This window comes from Daphnia carinata, chromosome 10 (genome assembly GCF_022539665.2).
Source record: "Daphnia carinata strain CSIRO-1 chromosome 10, CSIRO_AGI_Dcar_HiC_V3, whole genome shotgun sequence".
Taxonomy (NCBI): domain Eukaryota; kingdom Metazoa; phylum Arthropoda; class Branchiopoda; order Diplostraca; family Daphniidae; genus Daphnia; species Daphnia carinata.
The window spans coordinates 7,573,749-7,598,967 of record NC_081340.1 but is presented as its reverse complement, the minus strand read 5'-3'; the positions used below and the strand labels follow the sequence as shown (position 1 = coordinate 7,598,967).

The following is a 25,219-nucleotide window of genomic DNA, read 5'->3' as shown; positions in this document are numbered from 1 at the left end:
AATCAAACATGACGCCATCCTATATTTAGTGGAGGTGTGCGGCGTTGTGACACATAGCGTCGTTTAATTCATTTTTTTATTCTATAATCTTGGAAATGGAAGATTTTGGAAGCGAGAAACTATTTGATGAGCATACTTTACATATATGACTGTAACATCTGGGTTAATCCCACCTCCATTAAAGATCAGAATTGATGGAATCAAACCGAGATTTGCAAGTACTCCATACCAGATGGCACTGAGCGTTAAGGTTTTCTTAGCATAGAGTTGCGCGTCTGCTTTTCTGGTTATTGCCCTGAGTCACGCTTCAGCATCGATCGCGTCCATTTTATATGTATCGAGTCGAAATTTACAATCAATTGATTAGTCCTGTTGACGTCGTAGGGCGCCCAAAAACATTCGAATTTCTGGAGCTGGTATGTATTTAATCATTTGAGTAGCTTCACAATGATTGTGCGAACAGATTTGACGTTCAAATTACTTAGAATAAAAGAGGAAAGGTGCAGAGATTAATGACCTGAATGAACGCCTACATAGTTTTACGCTGGATAGTGTTGTTAAATCCCGCGTATTTCGAATTTTTATACCAATGTAGCTTGTACATGGCTCTTCATGTTAATTAATAAAAGTAAATTTCCCTATTTTGACAGGCATTCTCATCTCTGAATATGGAGTGATCAGAATTTCCTTTACTTTCAGGAATAGCATCTTATTTATGAAAACTGCTTTTCAAATCGAGGGTAAAATTGAAGTGATGGAGCAAGGGGAAGGCCAGTCTTCTGGCAATGAAGAAACCCCTTACACGGTTGTTGTTCAAATCCCCAATCCATATGGAGACTCATCAGGTACAATTTTATTTAATTTTCTGCAGATCTGCTGTGTTTTTAAACCAATTGTGCAAATAAATATAATATTTCTGCTAGATCCTATCTATGTGTTTGGTTCAAGTAACCAGGGTTCAGACCAGACTGCAAGGATGACTCAGCTTTACCAAGCTGTCAATTCTGTAGAAGTAATTCAAACATTAGAAAAGTCAAATGGTGTTCTTAAACAAATTTACTTCTAGTCTGAAAATGTCATCTATGTCCAAGGAGAAGCAGATGAAGGATTGAATGATGAGTCAGCTGAAGCTGAAGTTCATGGTAACTTATTTTTATCATAAATTTCTTTGAAGGTTATACAATATGGACTTAAATATACTAGATGGGGAAACTGAAGAAGCAATTTGTGATGGGGATGGTGGGGCCATGGCTTTATTGCAAGGGGCAACCCCTATCCGTATTATAGCTCACCCACATGCCAAGAGTTTTGTTTGGCAACATTTTGGTTTTGTGCCTTTGGGTGATACGGATACTCCGGACCGACGTCGCGTCTTGTGTCGGCTTTGTCTGCGTGAATTACCCTATTGTGGCAACACGACCAATTTGCAGTATCATCTGCAACGGTATCACCGGGACGTGATGCCCGCAGGCCTAAGGGAAATGCGACCATCACCACGGACGGCTAGACGGGCCTCTAGGCTCCCTGATCCTATTGGAGATCCAGGTGTGATATTGTATTGTATTATTTTTTTTTTTTTTTTTCCTTTTTTCTTTTTTTTTTGTCTTTTGTTATTTATTTATTATTTTATTTTGTTTTTCTCTTTAAGTTTCTTTTCTTTTTTTTATTATTTTTAAAGGCTTCCTTTCCTGTTCAACATAGCTGTTGAAATTTCGAGAAACCTAAAAAAAAAGAAAATGAATTCTAAACTAAATTCTAAACCAACATTTTTCGTTTTTTGGAATGATTAGGTCAACTGATTGTCGTGGAAGCTAGTCCAGAAGCGCGCCGACGAGGAAATTACGCACGTCGTGGAGCCGCAGTACCTGGTGTATTGAATAACTCGTCAATTCATGGCGACAACGAAGTTTCCGTTCCAACTTCAACTGGAGCTTCAAATCAACAGAATTGGCATTGGCATAGTTCCCGCAAGCAGCAATTGACTAATCATATTACTCGCTCGCTAGTGACAGACTGCCTTCCTATCGGCACCGTCGAAGGTCCAGGATTTCAGAGTTTGATCAAATTGCTGGACCCTAGCTTTGAGTTTCAGACAGCCAATCAGTATCGAACACAGCTTCTTCCAACACTACACCAGGAAGAGAAAAAACGAATTTTGTCGTCGCTTGCCGGAGTGGAATACTGTTCACTTACGCTTGATGTTTGGAGGAGTCGTGAGGTTGATGTTTGCTACCTTGGCGTAGCGTGCCATTTTGTCAACAGTGAGTGGGTAGTTGATAGTCGCTATCTCGCGACACTAGAACTTACACAAAACCAGGATGCTGAAGATCTGACAAGGAGGGTACAACGATTAATGGCCGACTGGCGTTTAACGGTACGCTGGGCTGTGACAGGTTCAACAGCCCCCGAACATTCCGATCTTCCTCCCGGACTGATCAACAGTGCCCTGGCAGCCATACACCTTCCCCAGGTGAATTGCCTGGCTGCAGCTCTTCAACATGCAGCTAATAAGGCCATGCAAGTTCCATCAGTAGAAACAGCTCTGAAGCGTGTTCGTGTGCTTGTTAATCACATACAACGAACTCCAGAGCTAAGGATTAAAATTCAAGAACGCCTAGCAAGTCAGAACTTTTCGGGCCTTCCCTCCAGCCTACCTCGTTCTGCTTCCTGGTTTCAAGTTTATACAGTCCTACAGAAACTGCAACTTGGGCGGGATGTCATTCAAGCTGTGTTTACAGAGAATCGCGAAGATACGTCGGCTTTTCTTCCTAATCAAAAAGAGACGTTTGCTCTTGATGCGCTACAGGTAATTATTGTGCTGTTTACTCGAATTGACATAATCCAAATAATCGTTTATTATTTGCGTTAATGATAATATAGGCTGTATTGAAGCCGTTAAATGAAGCAGCAGATACACTGAGTGGTGATCCCTATCCTTCAGTATCGTTGGTGCTTCCTTTACTGTTCAAGCTAACTCAAGTGAATCTTGCTGAATCCTCCGATGACACACAGCTTCTCGCCGATCTCAAAAGCCTTGCTCGCAGCGCCTTGCGTAATGCCTATGATCGCGATGACACGCAACAGCTATTACGAATGGCAATGTATCTGGATCCCCGTCTTAAAAGGCTACCGTTTTTCACCAAAGAAGAAAAAATGACAGTTCAGCAATTGATCCGCAAGGAACTTACAAAGGTCATTAAAAAACAAGGTGGAGCTAGTGCCAGCAGCCTAAATTATCGTGGGATCCAATCGCCAGCGGGGAAAAAACCGAAGCTTGCGGCGATGCTGGAGGATATCTTCGCCGTACCAGTTTCTCAGGTGGTCGACGACGATGAGAAAGATGGTCTTGGTGGACATGGAAATTCCCCATTATCCTTACCAGAGAATATTGCCCAGTCCGAGCTTCAATGCTACGAAAATGAAGAGGCCGTCAGTTTAGAAGAACCCCAGCCTCTCCGATGGTGGAAAGCTCGAGAGGGGCAGTACAAGTTTCTCTCAAAGCTCGCCCGGCGTGTCCTCTGCATGGCCGCCACTGCTATACCTATGCGTCGGTTGCTCACAAGTGAAGGCCAAGCATGGACTGATCGACGTGGTGTTTTGCCAGCTGAAGATCTTGAAGTCATTTTCCTCAGTCACAATTATGGAGGAGGAAGCGGAACTTTGTCTGCCACTGCAACCGGGATTTAAACCTGTTTTAAATTTTAGATTAATATTTGAAATTTAGGTTTTTTTTCCCCGTTCTAAAGCACGATTGTTTTGATATCTCCAACCTTGAACTTAGTTTCTTGTTGGATAGATTATCGTTTGTTTTCTTTTTGCCCTTTTCTAACCACCGCGAGTGATAAACATTTTTGGGTCACTTTCGGTCAGCAGTCATTGCTCAGTAAATTTCAACCAATGTCGAATAAAGTGACTATTCTCAGAGGGAAAATTGTAACATGTTAAGTTTAATAATCCCGTGACATATACACAAGACGAAAGGCAATTCGTAAAAGTAGGACGAGAAAAAATGCAGGCAGCAAATAAGACACGTTGTGAAATCATTTTTGAAGTAAAAAGTTGTAGCGAAAGATGCGCACGTGGAACATTAGAAAAATCGTCATTTAAAAGAAAAGTAGTATGACATCGCATGGATATCAGTTCAATAAAAAACTTTGCGCGTTATCTAAATCTAGATTTCGGATGACAAAACACATGGATTAGGGAGAGTAACGGAGCTAAAAAGGTTCTTAAGGCATTATGGGTTTGGTGCTGTTCCGTTATATTTCGTAGTGTTCTTGGGGGCTCTTTCTAGGCAATTATTGACATTTGGTCATTCGACATCTTCTGCCTCTGAATCAACTTTGGTTCCAACAGAAGCTACGCTGGCTGCATCTGCAGCAATTTCACTCCCAGCTTCTTCTTCGTCTTCTTCCTCTTCTCCTCCCTCCTCTTCTTCCTCTTGTTCATCGTCTTCTGCTTCTGGATCCGGACTAGCTGCCTCTTCATCTACCCAACCATCGGCGTCTGCTTCTACTTCAGCCTCTCCATCTTCTTCCGCTATATCACCTTCTTCGACGTCAGGATCAGCATCCTCAGCGTCAACATCTTCTGCATCTTCTCCGTCTTCAATCTCTTCCTCATCTTCCGCATCCACGGCAGAAGTGAAACCGTTGCCAACAGCCGGCCGCGAAATGGACTTCCTGGCACCCCCATTTGTCCCTTTCGTACTGCCAGCAATTCCAGCCCCAACTACTGCTGGTATCTGCGTCATCGGTCCTCCTTTAGGTTGACGCGTCCGACGATCAACGCCATGGATCACTCTTTCGTGGTAGGATCGATGATTTGATTGACGGAATGCTGCATTACAGAATCCACACGGGAAAGGACGAATTCCGTCTACCACAGACTGGGGTGTGGTTGACACTTCCGGATCAGCTGCAGCGGCAGCCACTGTCGTTTCCACTTGCTCCGCATTGTTGAGTCCTTGCATCAAGTGAACGCTCCGTTCGTGATGCGACCGGTGATGGCGTTGGCGGAAAGAAGCCGAGCAGTAATTGCAAGGGAAAGGCTTAGCGCCCGTGTGGAGAAGCAAGTGCGTTTTAAGGCTGCCCGAATTGCGGAAGGACTTGCGACAGATAAAACAGACATAGTCGCCGCGAATAAGGCTCTTGCACATGAGCATGTGATAGAGGTAGCGGTCGTGGCCCAAAACGCCTTTTTGGCAGTATTTGCAAGTGAACACTGTTTCAGCTGGATGAACGTCGACGTGAGTAATTAAAGATTCGAGAGTCGAATGGATTATGCCACACTCGGGACAAGGAGGAAACAAGTGGCCTTCACGAGTCATGTGTTGGTTTAGCTGCATGATCAATTTGAATGGGGTGTGGCATTCACGGCATGTCACCATCTCTTTCAGAGCAGCTCGCGACAGTTTCTTGGGGGGTGGCTGGACTAGTGCAACCTTCTCTAGTTCTTCGCCGTCATCTGCCATACGGTCCTCATTCAGACCACGTTTTGTTCCCTGGCTTGCTCGATTGGGTGTAACGTTAGACAATAACGAAAAAGGTGCCATGGGAGCTGGGCTATTCTGAATCCCGCTCTTACGCTTCTTGCCACTGACAGTGGTGGTGGTGTTGTTGTTATTGTTATTGTGGTGACCAGCTTTACTAGGGCTACTACCAGACCTACAAAAATACATAAACGATAAAAATGAAAAACATTAATAAAAAAATTAATAAACGGATAATTAAAAAAAATAACAATAATAATAAAGAAATAAATACGGGTAAGTTGGAAATAATGTGAAATGGAAAGTATGCTAGTGTTATCATGGTTACCTGGCCGGAGTACGCCGGGTTGGTAACTCGGACTGTTGAGGAGGTTGCGGAGTAGGAGCTGGACTGGATTCATTACTATAAGGGATGATGTCTACTGAATGCTGAAGAGATCCAGGAATGGATAGAACACCTTCGTGGGAGGCTTGAAGGAATGCTTGCTCCATGGCTGCTGAATTACACATATCAATATGAAGCAAGGAACCCAGGTCCTGCAGGGCTACCACCTGCTTCAGAGTCAACTGTAGCTCCTCGCCACCATAAAGCACTTCCAGAAGGAGACGAAGAGGCTCATAGTCCACACCAGGCAAATGAATCACAATTGTGGGATCAGGGTTGCTGATCAACAGTTGTTTGAGAAAGCTGCTTGCCCCAGCTAAAACTATGCTATGGGCAAAAACAATCCCCCCTTCAGATATCAGCTGTACGTCAGTGTAGCACAACCTCCTCTGACAAGATTGAATAGATTCCATCATTGTTTTGGAATGTAGTGAGTAAGTCAGCCTAAGTGGCTGCGAATAAGCAGCATCTGGGTAGTCCATGGTTGACTACCCTCAGAACAATCTTCTCAACTCAAAACACCTGCAATACCCAATGGACATGATAGATGTACATTAAACCATGCCAAATTCAATAGAAACATTAATATTTATTACAACTATACCCAAATCAAAGAGGAATGGCGGCCGAATGTCAACGACCTCGCAAGACGTCACGTTCGAGTTATCACTGGCAGGTGGCCCTACCCTGTTTGTTCGCTCGTCTTTCACGTCGCTGCTTGTCTACACCATCTTTTCCTCCGTCCCCGATGTAGCTCCCTTTATAGTTATTTCTACACCGGACGATATCACAGATGTATACACAACGGTGTAAGGCATGGATAAACTTGCCGCTAACCTCAATTCTTCTCTTGCTTGTACAACATAGCATTTATAAGTGAACAACAAAAACGAGCAAAATCAACCAAAAGGAAAAACACTCCTCACTCGGTACCAACGATGACGAGGTCTATCGGGTATTGGACCCTTTCTCCCTTGTCTCCGCTAGTCGGCTTCGGCGACCGAAATCGACCGGTTTACACAAGTTGCTTGAACCGTTCAATTCGACAACCACTTTTTCCTTTAAAACAAAGTTGGATTATATAGAAATTTTGCGATGATTGAAACATTTTTTATGACATCTTCTTCGAACGACTGGTCTAGTGGTCAGTCGCCAAATATAAAACGTTTGTTTTGCGAGTTGATCGCCGGCAACCCTGTATTTGGTTGTTGCAGACGAACAGTATTCCACCAGAAAATTTGCATAAAAGTTCTGGGAAGAAGAGAAAGAAAACCGATTTGACGAACAATACTCCGTGATCTTACGGAGGCTCTCTAACAATTGTGAGAGCATAACTACAGATAAAATGATGTCTCTTTCGAAATGCCGTAGTCTCAGCCATCGTGTTCTATACAATATAAAGCAACTTTCACCTGCGTCTTCTAGAAATTATTACGCCCACGATAATGTAGTTTCTATAGGAACTGAGCAAGACAGAAATTCAGACACCTTCCAGGTTTGTTGGCTGAGAAACTAATAAATCTTGTAGAGTTGGTTTAATCTTGATAAATTTTTATTTGAACAGTTATGAAAATAAAGAATAGTTATGTTTTATGTCCAGGATAACTACAACAGAATGGCAGTGCTGGTTTCACAACTAAAAGCCAATATACAGCGAATTCATGAAGGAGGAGGTTTGAAAGCCACACAACGCCATAAATCACGGGGAAAGTTGGTTGCCAGAGAGAGAGTGGCAGCTCTAATTGACCCATCTTCACCGTTTCTTGAATTTTCACAGTTGGCAGGAAAAGATTTGTATGGGACTGATGAAGTTCCTGCTGGTGGTGTCATCACTGGAATTGGAAGGATTATGGGGTAATAATAACAAAAAGAAAAAGAAAATGTCAAATATCATGATTGCCATTCTCGTGTAAAATCTAGAACTGAATGTGTCATTGTTGCTAATGATGCAACCGTTAAAGGCGGAAGCTATTATCCAATTACAGTAAAAAAGCATCTCCGAGCTCAGGAAATTGCTGAACAGAACCAGTAGGTATCGCCTTTGCATTATAATAGACTACTAGTAAAAATAATTACCCTGAAAAAAACGTATTCGCGTTTTGTCGCAGTTTGCCTTGCGTCTATTTGGTCGATTCAGGGGGTGCCAATCTGCCACACCAGGCCGAAATCTTTCCAGACAGAGAGCATTTCGGAAGAATCTTCTATAACCAAGCGAATATGTCAGCCAAGGGCATTTCCCAAGTATACGAATGGTTAGCGCCTTAGGATATTCCGGTGCATTGACAGCTTATTTACCTTACAGATTGCTGTTGTGTTGGGATCCTGCACTGCAGGTGGTGCTTACGTACCGGCTATGGCTGATGAAAGTATTATCGTTAGAAAACAGGGAACCATTTTTCTCGCCGGACCTCCATTAGTCAAGGCTGCCACTGGCGAAGAAATAAGCGCAGAGGAATTGGGTGGTGCGGACCTTCATTGCAGGTACTTAATTAGCTTACCTTTCGCTAATTTATTACAATGGAACATTTCTGAAAATGTGATTTGACTCACCTGTTAGCAAATCTGGAGTTACAGACCACTATGCCATTGATGATCTCCATGCTTTGCATCTGGTTAGTTGGTATTATGGTTTATCTGAGGGTTCTCATAACCAAATTTTTGTTTTATTTTCACGTGTTTTTTCTTAATCCGTAGGCCAGGAGAGCCGTTGGCAACCTCAATTTAGTAAAAAAGCCCGATATATCTCTAGCACAACCGGAAGAACCTCTGTATCCTGCAGATGATATTTACGGAATTGTTGGTGATAACGTCAAGAAAAATTACGACATTCGTGAAGTATGCCTAATTTTTTATTAAAATATACTTGTTTAATTTGTCTAACTAGTTGTAATCGCCTTAGGTCATCGCCAGAATTGTAGACGCATCTAGATTTGACGAGTTCAAAGCCAAATATGGTGAAACACTCGTCACTGGGTTTGCACGCATCCACGGTTATCCTGTCGGTATAGTTGCAAACAACGGAGTTCTCTTTGCTGAATCTTCAATGAAAGTATAGAAGAAAATTCAGTTATATATTTTTTTACATTAACTTTCTTTTTTCATTTAGGGAGCCCATTTCGTAGAACTGTGCTGTCAACGCAGGATCCCGCTTGTTTTTCTTCAGAATATCACTGGTTTCATGGTCGGTCGGGAGGCGGAGGCTGGTGGAATTGCCAAGCATGGAGCTAAATTAGTCACTGCCGTTGCTTGCGCACGAGTTCCAAAGCTTACTGTCCTCGTCGGTGGGTCCTATGGAGCTGGTAATTATGGAATGTGTGGAAGAGCTTACAGGTACATAGTGCCCTACAAATTTTTTTTTTCTAGGGAAATCTTCTCAAAAACGTTCAGTGATTGATAAATATTTTTTGTTGAATACTTTGTAGCCCAAGATTCCTCTACATGTGGCCTAATTCACGAATTTCAGTAATGGGCGGAGAACAGGCCGCCGGTGTTCTTGCGCAAATCTCCCAAGAGCAAAGAAAACGAGAAGGCAAACAGGTGCGTCCTTTAGTAACTAGCTTGTTTCTTTATCACATTGCCAACATATTGTATTGCCGGTCTTTTCTTAGTGGACCTCGGAGGAAGAAAAGGCATTAAAAGATCCTATTTTAAAGAAGTACGAAGTTGAAGGATCGCCATATTACTCTTCGGCTCGGCTGTGGGATGATGGAGTAATCGATCCGGCCGATACACGTAAAGTTCTGGCACTGAGTTTGAGCGCAGCACTTAACGCCCCAATACCATCGACGAAATTTGGTATTTTCAGAATGTAAACTTCTAAGCAAGAGTGCAAATGTATAAATATAGGAAGCCAAACGTATAGAACAGTTCCAAGAATCATCTATTAGTTAGTTTTTGTTTACAGGTATGATAAGCTTTTTTACTTTGAAGTGTTTAACAAGTAATCTATTAACTGTTTGAGGTTTAGCTGAAGAAGCTATATCCAACATTTCCCATCTTAATTAGAGGCGACTTGGATACCTCACTGAGTTTTCGCTTTGCGGAATTTAACAGTTTTTCTAACCAAACAGGTCGTAAGCTTGAAAATCACGAAGAAAGTTGCCCCGAGCGTAAAAGTCAGGAATAGCCAGACGTCCAGGAGATGATGTTGATAGAAAGGCAAATTTTTCGATGCAGGAGTTAGGTGTTTCCCACCGTGGCGCAAGACGTGCTCCACCCAGTAAACGGCAATCTCACGGCCCGGCATTAGCTGGTGTTGCATCATCTTCGAAAGTCGGGTTGCATTCCCCCTATAGCTAAAGTGTAAGGTAACGATTTATTTTTTATTCATACCGTTTACGTGAAGCAAGTGTTTGGACATTTACCTCGCATTGTGTAGTAGTGATTGAATGCTATCGTACAGCAGCTCTTCCGTGAGATCATCCCAACCTAGTTTAAGACCGTATCCCTCTTCACGTGCCTTGGCCAGGTTTCTGAGATAAATGAAAATGCGAAACGTAAGGATTATGAAGAGTAAAGTTCGATGAGGCTAAGGTAAATGTAAATTTTGGTTTAAGAAAACAAAATAATGGTTAGTGAACTGCTAATAATGTACCCTCGCTGATCATTTCCGAAAGGAATTCCAAGAATAGGTACACCGTGAAATACTGTCTCTTGGATTCCAATTAAGCCACCGTGTGAAATGTACAAGCGAGCATTTTCATGACCTATGAGATTGGAATTTCGCTCAAATAGTCTGTGGTAACAGTAGAGCTACGGCTATAGAAGCACTAATCGGGACGGGCGAAATTGGTTTCTTACCCAAGAGATCTTGCTGGGGCAACCATTCAGCAATTTTAACATTTGGCGGTAAATCGTGGATCAAAGCGTCTGATCTTTCCCATTTCCAAAAAACCTGTTGTGGAATTCGAGCAAAAACTTGAACAAAGATCTTGACCAAGTGCAGTGGCATAGAAGATACGGGAATAGCAGAGCCCAAAGTAAAGATGATGAATCCCTGATCTGCTCCATCAGCTAAAATTTGTAGATCCTTTTTACAAGTTATTTGTTATTACCCCAAGCCAACTGGTGTTCATGAAAGTTATGAACATACATGCGGAAGTGGTTTCGCTGGCCGTGTATGTAAAGCTGGAATTGGGATCATGTTCTGGGGCAACGGTCTAGCCCAAGCCGTTGCTGGGTGGCTATTGACGATGCAAAGCTGGGAATCGCGCTCAATTTCGGAAACGGATCGTGCATTAGGAAAATCCCTGCGTATCCTTTCATCTAATATGTCGAGCCAAAGAAATTTACGAACAAGAAGGAACATCTCGATTGAAATGAAGTTTCCCATTCGCTCCATGAACGTCATCTGGCTACCGTTATCTCCCAAACCTCCTGGAACTGAAGCATGTTGGTGGGGAACATTGACAGCATCCATTACCCATGGTACACCTGAAGCCGAACAATAAAAAATGTACGGCACGTTTAAGTGCTCAACGACAGGTAAAACAAAATCATTTAAAATTGCGTCAACAATGACAAGATCTACATCACGAGAGCCAAGAATTTTACGGAATTCTTTGTTATTAATCAAAAGTTCGTAGCCCCTTTTCATCGTTGTCTGGAACATTGTTATGGTCCGTGTGAATGTTTCAAAAGTATTTTCTCGTTGCATTTTAAACCAATCAATGTTCAGGTCCTTGAAGATGTCATTTTCAAGAACTATCTCATCGACATTTTCAACACGGTTGTCGATTGAAAATGGAGTGACAACCGTTACGTGATGACCCTTCTCTGCCAATGATTCTACGATCGGCATAAAAGATATTATGTGACTTTTAGAACACAGAGGCGCCAACACTAAAATCCGTTCTGCAAGGCCACATCCCAGCCAATAGCATGTCAACACTACTAAAGCAAGTAAACACTTCATTCTTTAAGCGTTAACATTAGACAACTAAATTCTATCTGATTGTTATAGACTTTTTTGATTGTGTTTTATATAACAATTCACTTTTATCTGTTGGTGGTGGTCAACAACCTTCGTTATCTGTTTTATGTTGCTACCCGCGTACGGTTAACGCTCGCATGTATTGGCTATATGATGAGTTGCATTTTTCAATGTAGCCTTAAAAGTACCAACGATAATTGTAGTAGTACTAGAATTTTGAAGTTAAACCCTAATCACGGCTTATGATGTACGTATAATGATTAAAACAGGTTCGACTTACCCGCGCTGGTCGTTGCCAAATGGAAGTCCTAATAATGGCACACCGTGATACACTGTTTCCTGTATTCCAATAAGGCCGCCGTGAGAAATGAAGAGACGGGCATTCTGGTGGCCTGGAAAAAGCAAATTTATATGAAATTGTGGAATGAAGCAAATGAAAAGGTTACCCAAAAGATCCTGCTGTGGCAACCATTCCAGTATCTTCACATTAGCCGGTAGTTTTTCCATTAAAACACTGGATCTTTCCCATTTCCAGAAGACCTGCTGTGGAATGCGGCTGAAAACTTGGATGAATATGTTAACCAACTTCTCCGGCATCGAAGAAACGGGAATGGCAGATCCCAGTGTGAAGACGATGAATCCCTGATTCGCCTCATCAGCTAAAGTTTGTAGTGCCTTTTTTCGCAATGGTTTAGATTAAGCGAACGATTTAGCAAATCATGTTTTATTTCTGTTAATACTTGTGGAAGCGGTTTAGGTGGCCTTGTATGCAAAGCTGGAACAGGAATTATATTTTGAGGAAGCGGTCTTGCCCAAGCTGTTGCTGGATGGCTGTTGATGATGCAAAGTTGAGAATCGCGCTCAATTTCACTTATGGATCGCGAATTAGGAAAATCCTTCTTGGTAACATCCTCCAACATGTTCAACCAAAACGCTTTACGAACTAAAAAGAATAATTCACTTGACAAAAGGTTTCCCATGCGCTGCATGAACGTCATTCGGCTGCCATAGTCTCCCATCCCAACCGGGACGGAAGCATACTCTTGAGGGACATTGAGCATATCCATTACCCAAGGTACGCCAGAAGCCGGGCAATAGAATATAAATGGTACGTTAAAATGGTCAATAATTGGTAAGACAAAATCATTCAAGATTGCGTCGACAATGACGAGATCTATGTCACGAGAACGAAGAACTTCTTGAAATTCTTCGTTGCTCATCAGTATGTCGTAACCGTCCTTCATCGTCGTTTGAAACACTGTTACTGTCCATGTAAACACTTCTAAAATATTGTGTTTCTGAATTTTGAACCAGTCAGCGTCGATTTCCGTTATAGCATTTTTTTCGAGAACAATTTCATTAATGTTTGGTTTTTGATTTTCAGGTGAAAATGGCGTGACAACAGTGACTTGATGACCTTTTTCTGCTAGTGCTTCTACAATCGGCATGAAAGATATCTTGTGACTTTTGGAACAAACAGGTGCCAGCACTAAAATTCGCTCTGTTCGGCTGAACACAAACCAATGGTTCAATAAAACGTACGCAAGTAACCACTTCATTCTTAATAATTCACAACCGGCAACTAAAATGATTTTTTTTTAGCACATCATATCGTGGTTATTGTCCCCACTCCTTGGTGACTTTTATCTCAATGCTGAGTTAATACGAGTGGTCAGTGAACTACTTTTTTCGGTTATCTAAGAACCTGTAAGTTATATAATGTAAATTGTTTTTATTTTTTATCGCACATTTGTTGATTTATGATTGTCTAATCACTGAAACTATAGTAATTTCTAACTTTGGTCTGAAAAAATTCAGTTCAAAAGTTTTTTTTTTTTTTTAAGATGCTTATCATCCAAGCGTATTGCTGCATTAGCATTATGCTAATTTCAATTCTTTAAAAATGACTTAGAATTGTACTAAACGCAAGATTAATTTTTTTTAGAGCTTTTATCGATTGGTATTGTTCCACAATAGAAGATTTGCTGCACGGTTCCATTTCTTCGTCATATAGAGGTGATTACTGTGTCTTAAGTTTTGCTGTTGATAATCTTCTAACGATGACTGCGGCAATTTTATAATTTACAAACGCTAGAAGACTTAAAGAGGCAAACAGGAACAGCCATACGTCGATGAGGTAGAGCTGATAAAAAGGCATGTCTATGCTTTGAAGATGCTTCGTTCCACCTTGATGAAGGACGTGTTCTACCCAATACGCAGCTACTTCTCTTGACGGCACTAACTGGTCGCGCATCAATCGGGAAAGTCGAGTTGCATTACCTTTGTAACTGATGGTAAGGAATACAAAATACAAATAACTTTATAGTAGTGAAGCAAATTGCAGCAATTATATCGCAGTCATTCCCTTTTCACAACACAGGTATATTTTTTAATCAATGAATCTTCAATGCGTACCTTGGCTCGTTCACCATCCGCTGGATCGATTTGTATAACAGATCTTCCGTTAAATCTTCCCATTCGAGTTTCACGGCATAACCCTCTTGGCTGGCTTTCGAAAGGAGACTTCAAAAACAACAAAGGCAGCCACACGATACATGGAGAAGATAAATGATTTAAATATCGTAGCGAAGAAGCTAAGCATCGTAATTCCTTTCACGTTCAAACGCTAACTGGTTGTTAATGATGAAAAACACTCACGCGTTCTGGTCTCTTCCTAACGGTAAGCCTAATATTGGGACTTGATGGTAGATCGCCTGATAAATTTACAAACATAAAAATCTGCGTTTAATTCAGCGTTTAATAATTTAGGTTACCTCCTGAATTCCCATTATACCACCATGTGCAATGAACAACCGGGTATTTTTATGACCTAATTTGTTTGTTTTTTTTTTTCCACCGAAATAGTAGGTTTGTCATAATTTGATCATTTTTTGAACGTTCGTACTGAATGATATTCTAAATTTACCAAGCAGATCTTGTTGGGGTAGCCAATCAACTATTTTTATATTGCCAGGTAATTCGGAGAGATTATCCTTTTCCCACTTCCACACAATTCTTTGGGGAAGACGAGAAAATACCTGAACAAATGTCTGGAAAATGTGAGACGGCATTGAAGATACTCGAGAATTCGATCCAAGGGTAAATACGATTAAGCCATTTTCTGCTCCATCAGCGAAACGTTGCCAATCCTTTTTAGGAAAATATTAATTAGTCATTTTCATTTATCAATAGGAAAGTACATTAAACAAACTTCTGGTAGCGGCTCGATTGGCCTGACATGCATTGCTGGCACAGGAACATACGTTGGCGGCAGTGAACGGGGCCAACTGGATGCCGGATGCAGGTTAATAAAACACAATTCAGAACGTTTTTCAATCTCAGCTATTGGTCGTGCCAAGGGGAAGTCTTTTTTGGCTAAATTGTCCAAGGTTGACAGCAAGTAAAATTTTCGCACAATCAAAAGTGCTTCAGTGAGCACTGCATTCGTCATCCTCTGGGCGAACGTCATGGGGCTAGAGAATGTACCAAATAATGGCGGAATGCTTGCATACTCATGACTAGCGCCCTTCGCTGCCCAGTTCCATGATGTTCCAGGCCCAGGATCAAAAAAGATGAATGGTTTTCCTAAGTGGTCTATCAGAGGAAAAGCAAAGTCATTGACGATTGCGTCCATTATGACAATATCGTAGTCTTTGTTGCGTTTAATTTCTTGAATCTCTTTATTTGCCATGAAGCTTCCGTATGCAGGCGTCATGGTTGTGCGGAAAAAATGGAAAATGCCCATCGTATTATCGAGCATATTGAAGCGCTTGAAGTCATACCACTCAACGTCAACAAATTCGAGCAACTCTTTTGCGAGGATTTTACGGATGTTTGGCCCTTGGGTTTTCACAGAATGTGGCGTCACGACCGTTAAATGGTGACCCTTCTGCGCCAATGTTTCCACCATGGGCATCATGGAATTTAAGTGACTCCTGGGACCTAGCGGAGACAGAACTAGAATCCGCGCCGCTGAACTCGGCGCTAATTGGTAAGCCAGCAATAGCAGAAAAATGTGCCCTTTCATTGTGTGAATTCTCCACTTAAAATGTCGTTTTAGGCAAAGTAATAAAATTTGTTTCAGGAAAATGCAGAGCTGGTGCAACACAATGTTTCCAAGACAGACATTGAATTAGATGGATATATCTAATGGATAAATGGAGGTATACAACTTACTTGTAATCTGTTAACATGTATTCGGCATTTGAATTGCTTTTAAATGTAAAAATTAAAACCGTTAAATTTTACTTTTTAGGTAATTTTTTACGGAGCAATGTTTCGATGAACGAGTCGAAAAGCTCACTGTACTCCCAGTTTTACAACACGTTTGGAGGTAGCTACAAGACATACTGACCCAAAACCAAAAAGCAAGTCATGCTTCAGCATTAGCGTAACCCTGAGGCATCTTTTCCCCTTTCTTTTGAAGTGCGAGAATTTATCATAACCTAGTTCCTCTCAATATTTTTATCGCGAATCGTAGCCTTTCAGGAATCGCGTTAGCTGAACGTGATTTTTTTACAAATCAATCTGATTTCGTCCTCGTTAACCTTTTTCTGTATGTCTACTCAATTAAAAACGGGTAATAGGAATGATTCAATATGCGATGTTAGAAAAAACGATTTCGAATATTCATGTTCTATGACTTGCAGGGTTTCTCCAAGAAAAAATAATTTATTTTCATCCAATTGGAGAACTGTGGTTTGTAAATTGCTTATCTTGCTGTAAAAGTATACTGTTTCTATTAATCCGAATTACTCTTTAGATGGATCCAGAGCCCAGCGCTTTCATGTGGAAGCGAAGTCCTTAAAAAAAGGTCATTGGCATGTCAAATGGCGCCTGTCCCAACATGATATGGGTAAATGATAGCGAATTCTATTTTTATTTCTGTGTTATTACGTACAGTGTAACACTTTGCATAATTTCTTGACTCCCGATCTGGAATTCTTGGAGGTGTAGGTCGCGCAGTGGCCTCATTTTGATATAGGAGCAAGCGCGACTGTAAGTAATCGTCTACTGAACTTTTATCTTCGTTCTTCTGAACATTCTGAAAATGCAAACTACGATGTTGTAGATTATCCATAGCAGAAAAACGAGAACGGCCGTTAGAAGTAACCAAACATCCATGAGGTAGAGCTTATAAAAAGGCATATCTTTGGCATTCGACTGAAGGTGTTTATTTCCATGTTTAAGGATATGTTCCACCCAGTATGCTGCAACTTCTCCAGGTGGAACTAACTCATCTTGCATCAGCTGCGACAGACGAGTGGCATTACCCAGGTAACTGTAAAAATCAAATAAAGTTAATAAGCTTTCCTGAAAGCCAAAAAAAATTCTATAATATTAATCACGCAAAATTTACAAACATTTGCATGTTCCATACCTAGGTTCGTTGAGAATTGTTTGAATAGTGTCGTACAATAATGATTCGGTTAAGTCTTTCCATTCCAGTTTGATTCCAAAGCCTTCTTCTTCCGCCCTTGCTAGATTACTGTAATCAAAAAATCAATTTGTTTATGATGCTATTGATTGTGAACTATATCTAAGTTTCTTTACATAGGGAAACATATTTGATAGTATCATGACACAACCGCTTACCTCCATTGATCTCTTCCTAAGGGCAAACCGAGAATTGGTACGCCGTGATATATCGTTTCTTGAGTTCCAAGTAACCCGCCATGCGAAATGAAAAGACGAGCGTTCGGATGGCCTATCGCGTTGTTAGTTTTGGTAGTAAAAAAGCAGTTGTTATTTGTAAATCAACATTTAAAAAATTCTTTATTAATTTCTATTTATTTATTTATCCTTGTACCAAGGAGATCTTGTTGTGGTAGCCAGTCAACCATTTTGACGTTATTGGAAATTTCCTTTGCATCTGAAGTGCCTGTTTCCCATTTCCAGAAAACACGTTGAGGAACACGTGCAAAAACTTGAGTAAAGATTTTCTTTACATGTTCTGGCATGGAAGATACCAGGGCATTGGAACCTAAGGTAAATACTATGAAGCCATGTTCGGCTCCGTCAGCAAAGTTCTGTAAATCCTGTTTTTGTTTAGTTGTTTAATAATTGGTAGTTCACGATGAGCTTATTCCCATCGGTAAATTTCTAAATAATTTCTACGCTTTTACGTTTGGCAGTGTTTTTGGAGGCCGAACGTGGAGCGCCCCAATCGGGATGAACGTCGGTGGAAGCGGACGAGGCCATGCTGTGGCCAGGTGATAACTAGCCAAACAGATTTGGGCCTTTCTTTCAAATTCCGCGATAGGCATAGCGTCGGGAAAGTCTGAACTGATGAGATCATCTAAGATTGGAAGGGTAATTTGTTTGCGAAGACTTAGAAACAATTCCTCCATGAGCATATTCAACATCCTTTCCATGAGTGACATATCACTTTTGAATCCAGAAGCCAATGTTGGGACACTTGCGTACTCGCGTGGTACGTTAAAAGCCGCCAAACTCCATGGTGGGGCTGTAGCTGCACTGTGGAAGATGAAGGGTACACCGAGATGTTCAATCAACGGAAAGGTAAATTCATTCATGATTGCATCAACTATCACGATATCAACGTCCTTAGTTTTGAGAATATCTTGGATCTCCTTGTTTTTCATGAGATTTTGATAACCAATCGTTTGAAGAATTCTCATTTCCTCATGAAAATTTAGCAATGCAGAAAAAGGATTTTCACGTTCGAATTTTTGCCATCCTCCTTCTAGATGTTCCACTATTTCACTTATAACGATTTTTCGAATACTAGGTGTTTCCGTTTTCGGCTCGTGGGGCGTTACAACAGTTATGTGATGACCTCTTTTGGCTAAAACTTCCATAATTGGCATAAATGAATACATATGACTCCTCGTCCCCATCGGAGACAGCATAAGAACTCGGGCACAATGACCCAACAGTGCCCATTGCGCAAGAAACGGTATGATGTATATTAAATAGAATTTCATTTTTGCTTGACTAAAATTAGAAAAATGCGACTGCACACTTCGGGTAGAAATAGTTACACTAGCTGCACGTTAGCTGTTAACTATTGTTATCTCTGTTTGAAGCTCGTCATAGTTACTAGGCAAAATTGATGGAAGCAGTTCATGTGACGTGGCACTTCGATAACTTGCAACCAACGCAACCAACTTGCAACCAAAAATTCAGTGGTCTAAAGTGCATATCGTTAATACGTAAAAAACTCAACACATTATGGACCGTCAGTTTATTACATCACGGACAAAAATCACGCATCGTATCCTATTCTAAATCTGAATCTTGCACAGTTTGCTATGTCCACTTAAAAGAAAAACGAAAAGAAAGATTTTGGTCTTTCTTTTTCAGCCGTTCGAAAAAAAAATCCACTGGGGAATGTAGTTTTCTTTATTTACATTTGTCTTGCAACAAATGAAAGATTTTTGCAGGAAATCTGGCCGACATGGATTGATTAACCTAGTTAAATGAGCCTTAGATTGGCATAAGCACAACAGCTGACTTTCGATTAAGCAGTTTTCTTTTATTCAGGTGCTTTTTTGAAAACCAAATACCTGTTGAAAGAACTAAACAACAACAAAAAATACATGTGTTTTCTTTTCATTCTGCCTTTGGAAACTGTTAGTTCATTAGAGGGTGCTGGTTAATCTTTAAAAACTATTATTGTTATTATTCTTTTAAAAAATAAGTGTTTGCATTCTGTTGTCCTGACATGCGCAATTAATATTTCAGATTTGAATTTTAAACGTTTGTAACTCCCATGAAGTGGCGTTCTTATTAGAACCATAATTTTCGTTTTTGACTTTTTGTCTTTCGCCGACCATTCTGCCTTGTTGCTTGACATCTTGTAAATTTCTCCATAGGGATTCTATTAAAAATTGTTTCCTTTTGTTTCCCGATATGGATTCGATCAAAAGCGGAACCTATTGTTATGTCTAACCCAACTTGATCGACCAATCTTTGTTTCCGATATTTCTACCAATAGATGGCGTAACGAAAGTGCGGCCCTATTTTATGACATCCTGGGTTCAACGTGGTCTCCGCGAGTTGACTCGACCGTTCGGGTTTCCCAGCGGCACCCGATTCTCGCAATTTGATTGGCTCTCTCGCTGTGACTGCAGTACACACCACCACTGAAACCAAGCTACATCTCAGCTGTTGAAGTGTCGTCTGCGTCAAATCGTCTGCTAGTGTCAAATTTCAAAATAGATCCAAGATTATTCACAAAATTACAACAAAAAAATAGGAAAACTGAGTGGTAGTGTGCGTGCAAGAAAGGAAAAAGGAAGAAATTTCACACGAATTGATCGGTTTTTTAATAATCAAAGAAGTTTGATGTGTGACGTTAGAGCTGTAGCGTACTGGCGCGTTAGTAATGGTTTCGATTCGCACACACGCTATGTTAAATTTTAGATTACTCCAAAACTATAAACTCTACGTAAAAACAAATTCCATTTTCGTGTTCCTGGTTTAATTTTGCATCAGAATCATCTATAGTTATCTAGATTTAATGATATCATTTTTTAATATGAAAAAATTTTAAGCCCGACAACATAAGCGCGGGCTTATTTTTTAACCCAACTTTTACCGTTTTTTAACGTTTTATTTAAAACTATGAGTTCCACGAGAAAACAACCCTCATATTCGGATGCCCGTTCAATTCTGCATATACATAAATATGGCAATCCCTTTTACCCAAAATAAAAATAAAAAATATTGGCCTTTTTTCTGTTTTACTGCTATTGCCATCTACCGGTCACATTTCTAGTTAATTTAGTTAACGAAAAACCATCATACTCCATTTTGGAATAAACTAAAGGAAAGGAGCAAGAAATGAAAGTGTGTTTCCCCAAGTATTACGCTTTTTTTCTTTTTTTTAAAGTTAAATCTTGATTTGGATGATTACTTTAAATTTGTTTAAAAACATTTAGTTTGTGACGGATAAAGTTTCTCGTAATGACCTTTGCGTCCACAAGAGGCGCCTTAAACCGTGGCTCATCGGGCAGCTGTTTTCAGGCATATTTCTTGATATTGGCTTAGCGCGTACAGTCTGCCTTCCTCGCTCGATTTTGCTTCTTGACCTCGTGGCTTTGGCGATTTTTGGCGTTTAATTTACTCATTTTTCAACGCTTTTCAAGGTACGCTAATAGATAATAATTAATAGCTGATACTAATGTTTGAATAATTTTGAGTTGGGCAAATTTTGTTGTCTTCGAAAGATTAGGTGGTGGAAGTCGTACTTGCCATGAGGTAAGAAAAATACAAATACTATTCGGGTTAGTACATTCTAGTCTGGCTAATCCATAGTTATTAAACAGTTCGCAAAAGGACATTTTTCCATGTAATGCCCACAAGGAGGAGGTGGGAGTCGAGCATGTAGGTGTCATAAGGTGAATATGAGACTCGTATCTAGTTTTCTTTTACTACAGTTTAGTGTTCATTTCCAACCAAGAAGCGGGCCATGTAGCAAGGGATTTTCCACAAGGATCATTGGTGGCAGCAAGTGTAACAAGGTAAACATCAATTGTATCTTCACAACAAATATTTTATGTTCCAGTGTTCATTGTCTTACCCCTAGTGTCATGAAGTTGGCCAGACCTCGAAAGGCTGCACGAATCTATTCGTGAATTGACGAAAAACGGAAAGCCGCGTGAACAATACATTCCGGAAGCTGTGACATGCGATGAAAAGGAACTGTTTAAGTGGGATCGTCTGTGGGGAACGCTATAACAATTTTGATAAAGTCGTTCTCCATCGAATCCAGGTAAGGCATTTTTCGAAACAGTATTTTATGATTTGAAAATATCTATTGGGTTTGCTTTAGGTTACAGGAACAGATGTACCTCAATACATAACATCACTCGAAGAAGCCGGCCTGCGCCCACTACTACTTCAAAACATTAAGAATTCTGGCTACATCAAACCAACACCTGTACAGAAAGCTTCAGTTGCAGTTATTCTTGCCAAAAAAGATTTGATTGCTTGTGCTGTCACGGGCTCCGGCAAAACGGTAATCCAATTAATTAACGCTGTGTAATTTTGAAACCCTGATGCCCTCGTACTAACTTGATTCGAATGGGTCGGTATGAACTGGGTAAGTCGGTGATTGACGACTGCTAAAAGGTCCAATTGCATCTAAGATACTCAACAAACCCTTCGTGACATTCGTTGATTAAGTCATCTAAAATTTCACATTTCTTCATATAGGCGGCGTACTTAGTACCGGTTATGAACATATTGTTAGAACAAGGTGTTGCTGGTGCGTCCCCGCCATGGTTCAAAAGCCAGAAGTTGTAATTGTCGCACTCACTCGTGAATTTTCGATTCGAATTCACCGCGGGTCGTGTAAATTCTCCTACAATTCGGTTTTAAAATCTGTCATTATATATGAAGGAACTGTCACGAGCCATCAGCGGTCAAATCTTCAAGCTGGGTGAAATACTCTTGTCGCGACCGCGGGGCGACTCGAGGATTTTCTCGACCTTGGAGTATTTTACTTCTCGACGGCCAGGTTTTTAATTTTGGACGAAGCTGATCGAATGCTTTATGGGTTTCGGTCCCGATATTGAAAAAATTGTCAACCATCCAACGATGCCTCCGAAAGTATTTTCTCGATGGCTTTTGAATATGAGGTTTGACTGATGTAATGCTATTTGTTTCTCTGTAGGGAATCCGTCGTGTTTGTATGTTTACGGTTTCACTGGCGCCCAAGTCGGAAAATTGCCTTGTCTGGAAATTTGGCAAAGTGTGACGGCTTTTGGCAGAACTATGATTGAGAAAACAAGAGAGGATGTGGAGTCTAAATTTTGCGTCGAGAATGGCTATGCCCATGACGCCAAAGTAATATCCCTGGATTATGAATAATTATCATCGAGAAGCTGCCGCATTTGTGTCGGCAAAATTTGTCAAACCCATTAATTTGGAATTGGGAAAAGTCGATTACCCCTATTTATTGATCAACAAAAAGAGGTAATTGCGGTTCTGATTTATAAAGACTTGTTAGATGAGATACCAGTTGTACTGACTGTTTCTGTCTTCACAGGTATGCAGGATTGTATTGGACCAAACCTGAAAAGTTTGACAAAATGGATTGTAAAGATATAGAAACCGTTCGTCGTGATAATTGCCAACTCGTTGCCAATCTTATCAATAGCTGTCTGCAGAAAATTTTGATGGAGCGGTAAACAAAAAGTCATCAATTTTAGTATGCGAAGTTTGAGGGTTTGATATTTTCTCTTAGAGACCCGGATGCAGCCTTAGAATACGCCAAACAAACAATTTCCGACTTGCTGTGCAACAAAGTCGATATCTCACTTCTAGTGATTACCAAGGTAGAGCGTAAATATGTTTTGGAATACTGTGATTTTATCCGTTTGCCTTTTATGAAAAAGGATCTGACTAAAACAGATAAAGACTACGCCAGCAAACAAGCACATGTGGAACTAGCTCACAAGATGCGTAAGCGAGATGCTGGTACAACCCCAAAATTAGGGGATCGAGTTCCGTATATCATTATCGCAGCTGCTAAAAACGAACCTCAAGGTTCGTCTTTGGATTTCAAATTTCTCATGAACTATTAAGTTTTCATACGTCTTCTTTAGGCGGAAGACCCGATTTTTGTCCTGGAACACAGCGTACCTATTGATGCCCAATATAATTGGAAAATCAGCTTTCAAAACCCTTTGTTTGGATTTTTGAACCCATACTTGGATCTAAAGCGGAATCGTTGTTGCTACGTAAACACGGACTCATCGCATTTATTTGCTTGACATGATGGAACCGTTTGTTTCCTCTAAACTTGTGATAATTCTGCAGCGGGTCATGCAGATACTGTGATCAGCAGACAAGGTTGGAAGTGCGCTGCCCGGAAAGCAAATTTGGGGTAAAAGAAAAAAAAACTTATTCCAACTAGTAAGCCATTTCCAAATTCAACCAATAAAAAGGTACACAGTGAGATTTGCTTAACAATTATGTTTATTTAATTTATTTTAAAATTAATTTTAAAATCCTTTTTGTGCAAATTCATTTTTGAAATTGTTTACTTCTTTTTCGAATGGTTCCGTTCACATTTGTTGTTCATGTGAGATGTTATATTTACCGGTTACTGCATTATATTTACCACAATTGCAAGATGTTTGTTTAGGAATTACTACTGGTTTGTTTATCTGGAATGTTGTGTGGGAGTCCATCAGGAATTGCTGGTCTGCAGTAAATTTGTCAGGTATATGTTAACTCTCATCAGCAAAATGTTCCGCACTAATTGTGTTTGGTTTTCTTGGTATAGGCTAGGTGATGAACATCAATGAATCAGAAAATGTTTTGCATGGGTGGTGAATGTTCTGACAGTTTTAACAGTTGTGATGTGGTGTATTTCACTTCCACGCATCATGGTATTCTTATCTATCAGTTGAATTGTATGGTTAATTTTCTGTTCGTGTAACCTCATTTCCTCTTGACTCATCTAGTAGAAGTTGGTGACCTGATTCAATGAACATGGAAAAATCACCTTCGCCCACGTTGACGATGATACCTGTACCGAAGTGCTGGAAACTAAAATTAAATTTTCTTTACAATTTGGTTTCAGGCTATCTTTATAATTTTTTAATAGTTTTGCATTTATTGATGAGTCCGCAAGCTCTTAGCTGATTTCCTCCTTTAGATACCGCCTGTCGACGATTTGACAGCCTCACACAATTAAAGAACGTATGCCAAGAAGTAATTGATTCAATCTAATGTATGCAATGTATACTAATTACACCATTCAAAACAATATTCCAGGCCAAAGTGAGCTCTTCCGGGCAGAAAAATGACGGCGTATCTATTTAATTGAAAATAGGCGCAAGATAACGCACAATTGGCGTCCTTGTCTCAATGGAGAAATTTTGCCGTGGAACTTATAACCGAAATACCATTGCAGCTGTTCAAAAAAAGAAAAGTGTATTATCATACCGATGTTGACTAGCTAACAATCCAGAGACCCAAATCATGTATTATCCTAGAAATATCTAGGTTTTTGGATAAATAAATAAAAGAGTGAAAAAATTGGGCTCAAAAACATGTTAAATCGCTATATTTTTAAAATGCCGTTCGTGGTTTTGGTCGCTGTATTTGTTTTAAAAAAATTGAAATGGTAGTAGCCATTATGGGGGTGGGCGGGGGGATTCACGCTCTAAAAGTATGTTTAAAGAGTTCACATCAGTGCAGTTCCCGTCTCAAAAAAGCAAGATTTTCAATTTTGATGAATTTTTCGGTTGTTAATTGGAAAACAAGATGACGCTGCTGTGCCACTATTTACTTGCCGACTATATGGGAGCGGTGAAAGCTGTGTTCGAAAGTTTCTGTTAAATATGCCATGTTCCAATGGAAAACTCAAGAAAATCTAATGGTGCTTCTGTTCGTTTTCATCCCTGAGTGTGTTTTGGAAGTGAAGCCCACA

General features: G+C 40.4%; 7 protein-coding genes and 2 long non-coding RNA genes across 12 annotated transcripts; 5 read left to right on the top strand and 4 right to left on the bottom strand.

Annotated features, from left to right (window-relative positions):
* The first annotated feature begins 299 nt into the window (after positions 1–299).
* LOC130701101 (E3 SUMO-protein ligase ZBED1-like) lies at positions 300–3,931 on the top strand. 2 transcript variants are annotated; one of them, XM_057523055.2, is made up of 7 exons: positions 300–416; positions 700–845; positions 924–1,012; positions 1,067–1,142; positions 1,204–1,545; positions 1,791–2,806; positions 2,881–3,931. In XM_057523055.2, exons 2-7 carry the CDS (start codon positions 716–718, stop codon positions 3,685–3,687), a joined length of 2,460 nt encoding a protein of 819 aa, XP_057379038.1. In that variant the 5' UTR covers positions 300–416; positions 700–715; the 3' UTR covers positions 3,688–3,931. The 2 variants fall into 2 exon arrangements, with proteins under 2 accessions (XP_057379038.1, XP_057379039.1); XM_057523056.1 differs by having other exon boundaries at positions 311–416; positions 651–845.
* LOC130701114 (B-cell CLL/lymphoma 6 member B protein-like) lies at positions 3,932–6,398 on the bottom strand. The gene is made up of 2 exons (XM_057523072.2): positions 5,820–6,398; positions 3,932–5,666 (listed from the first exon to the last, which is right to left on the bottom strand). Exons 1-2 carry the CDS (start codon positions 6,356–6,358, stop codon positions 4,313–4,315), a joined length of 1,893 nt encoding a protein of 630 aa, XP_057379055.1. The 5' UTR covers positions 6,359–6,398; the 3' UTR covers positions 3,932–4,312.
* A 712-nt stretch (positions 6,399–7,110) lies between these two features.
* Positions 7,111–9,740, top strand: LOC130701118 (methylcrotonoyl-CoA carboxylase beta chain, mitochondrial-like). The gene is made up of 11 exons (XM_057523078.2): positions 7,111–7,371; positions 7,477–7,730; positions 7,797–7,904; positions 7,985–8,117; positions 8,179–8,357; positions 8,434–8,488; positions 8,571–8,711; positions 8,776–8,925; positions 8,983–9,206; positions 9,299–9,413; positions 9,485–9,740. Exons 1-11 carry the CDS (start codon positions 7,222–7,224, stop codon positions 9,686–9,688), a joined length of 1,713 nt encoding a protein of 570 aa, XP_057379061.1. The 5' UTR covers positions 7,111–7,221; the 3' UTR covers positions 9,689–9,740.
* On the bottom strand, positions 9,740–13,401 carry LOC130701125 (UDP-glycosyltransferase UGT5-like). 2 transcript variants are annotated; one of them, XM_057523091.2, is made up of 5 exons: positions 12,549–13,401; positions 12,255–12,483; positions 12,089–12,200; positions 10,241–10,348; positions 9,740–10,171 (listed from the first exon to the last, which is right to left on the bottom strand). In XM_057523091.2, the coding sequence occupies exons 1-5, from the start codon at positions 13,365–13,367 to the stop codon at positions 9,898–9,900; spliced, it is 1,542 nt and encodes a 513-aa protein (XP_057379074.1). In that variant the 5' UTR covers positions 13,368–13,401; the 3' UTR covers positions 9,740–9,897. The 2 variants fall into 2 exon arrangements, with proteins under 2 accessions (XP_057379074.1, XP_057379073.1); XM_057523090.2 differs by lacking the exons at positions 12,089–12,200; positions 12,255–12,483; positions 12,549–13,401 and adding exons at positions 10,471–10,582; positions 10,677–10,905; positions 10,969–11,823.
* On the top strand, positions 13,401–20,190 carry LOC130701188 (uncharacterized). Its single transcript, XR_009421978.1, has 20 exons — positions 13,401–13,515; positions 13,754–13,824; positions 13,904–14,102; positions 14,167–14,488; positions 14,578–14,676; positions 14,783–14,907; positions 15,006–15,112; positions 15,504–15,799; positions 15,893–15,971; positions 16,064–16,387; positions 16,458–16,506; positions 16,571–16,663; positions 16,765–16,935; positions 16,999–17,085; positions 17,425–17,535; positions 17,622–17,796; positions 17,943–18,120; positions 18,186–18,330; positions 18,560–18,727; positions 19,769–20,190. It is a non-coding gene; the product is annotated as an uncharacterized LOC130701188 (long non-coding RNA).
* Positions 13,782–15,885, bottom strand: LOC132088418 (UDP-glucosyltransferase 2-like). Its single transcript, XM_059497363.1, has 6 exons — positions 15,020–15,885; positions 14,735–14,957; positions 14,583–14,638; positions 14,467–14,522; positions 14,224–14,331; positions 13,782–14,096 (listed from the first exon to the last, which is right to left on the bottom strand). The coding sequence occupies exons 1-6, from the start codon at positions 15,833–15,835 to the stop codon at positions 13,829–13,831; spliced, it is 1,527 nt and encodes a 508-aa protein (XP_059353346.1). The 5' UTR covers positions 15,836–15,885; the 3' UTR covers positions 13,782–13,828.
* LOC130701127 (UDP-glycosyltransferase UGT5-like) lies at positions 16,812–18,755 on the bottom strand. The gene is made up of 5 exons (XM_057523092.2): positions 17,934–18,755; positions 17,618–17,846; positions 17,404–17,515; positions 17,189–17,296; positions 16,812–17,089 (listed from the first exon to the last, which is right to left on the bottom strand). Exons 1-5 carry the CDS (start codon positions 18,753–18,755, stop codon positions 16,819–16,821), a joined length of 1,542 nt encoding a protein of 513 aa, XP_057379075.1. The 3' UTR covers positions 16,812–16,818.
* Positions 20,191–20,831: 641 nt separating the features above from the next.
* On the top strand, positions 20,832–23,727 carry LOC130701185 (DNA polymerase delta catalytic subunit-like). Of its 2 annotated transcripts, XR_009003953.2 has the most exons (13): positions 20,832–20,921; positions 21,008–21,033; positions 21,102–21,173; positions 21,239–21,296; positions 21,362–21,547; positions 21,608–21,793; positions 21,991–22,386; positions 22,451–22,752; positions 22,826–22,963; positions 23,024–23,114; positions 23,175–23,325; positions 23,385–23,519; positions 23,599–23,727. XR_009003953.2 is itself a non-coding variant. In XM_059497168.1 (12 exons), the coding sequence occupies exons 8-12, from the start codon at positions 22,640–22,642 to the stop codon at positions 23,426–23,428; spliced, it is 537 nt and encodes a 178-aa protein (XP_059353151.1). In that variant the 5' UTR covers positions 20,832–20,921; positions 21,008–21,033; positions 21,102–21,173; positions 21,239–21,296; positions 21,362–21,547; positions 21,608–21,793; positions 21,991–22,386; positions 22,451–22,639; the 3' UTR covers positions 23,429–23,693. The 2 variants fall into 2 exon arrangements, 1 of the variants encoding a protein (XP_059353151.1); XM_059497168.1 differs by having other exon boundaries at positions 23,385–23,693.
* Positions 23,725–24,757, top strand: LOC132088373 (uncharacterized). Its single transcript, XR_009421890.1, has 4 exons — positions 23,725–24,004; positions 24,068–24,173; positions 24,249–24,498; positions 24,562–24,757. It is a non-coding gene; the product is annotated as an uncharacterized LOC132088373 (long non-coding RNA).
* Positions 24,758–25,219: the final 462 nt, after the last annotated feature.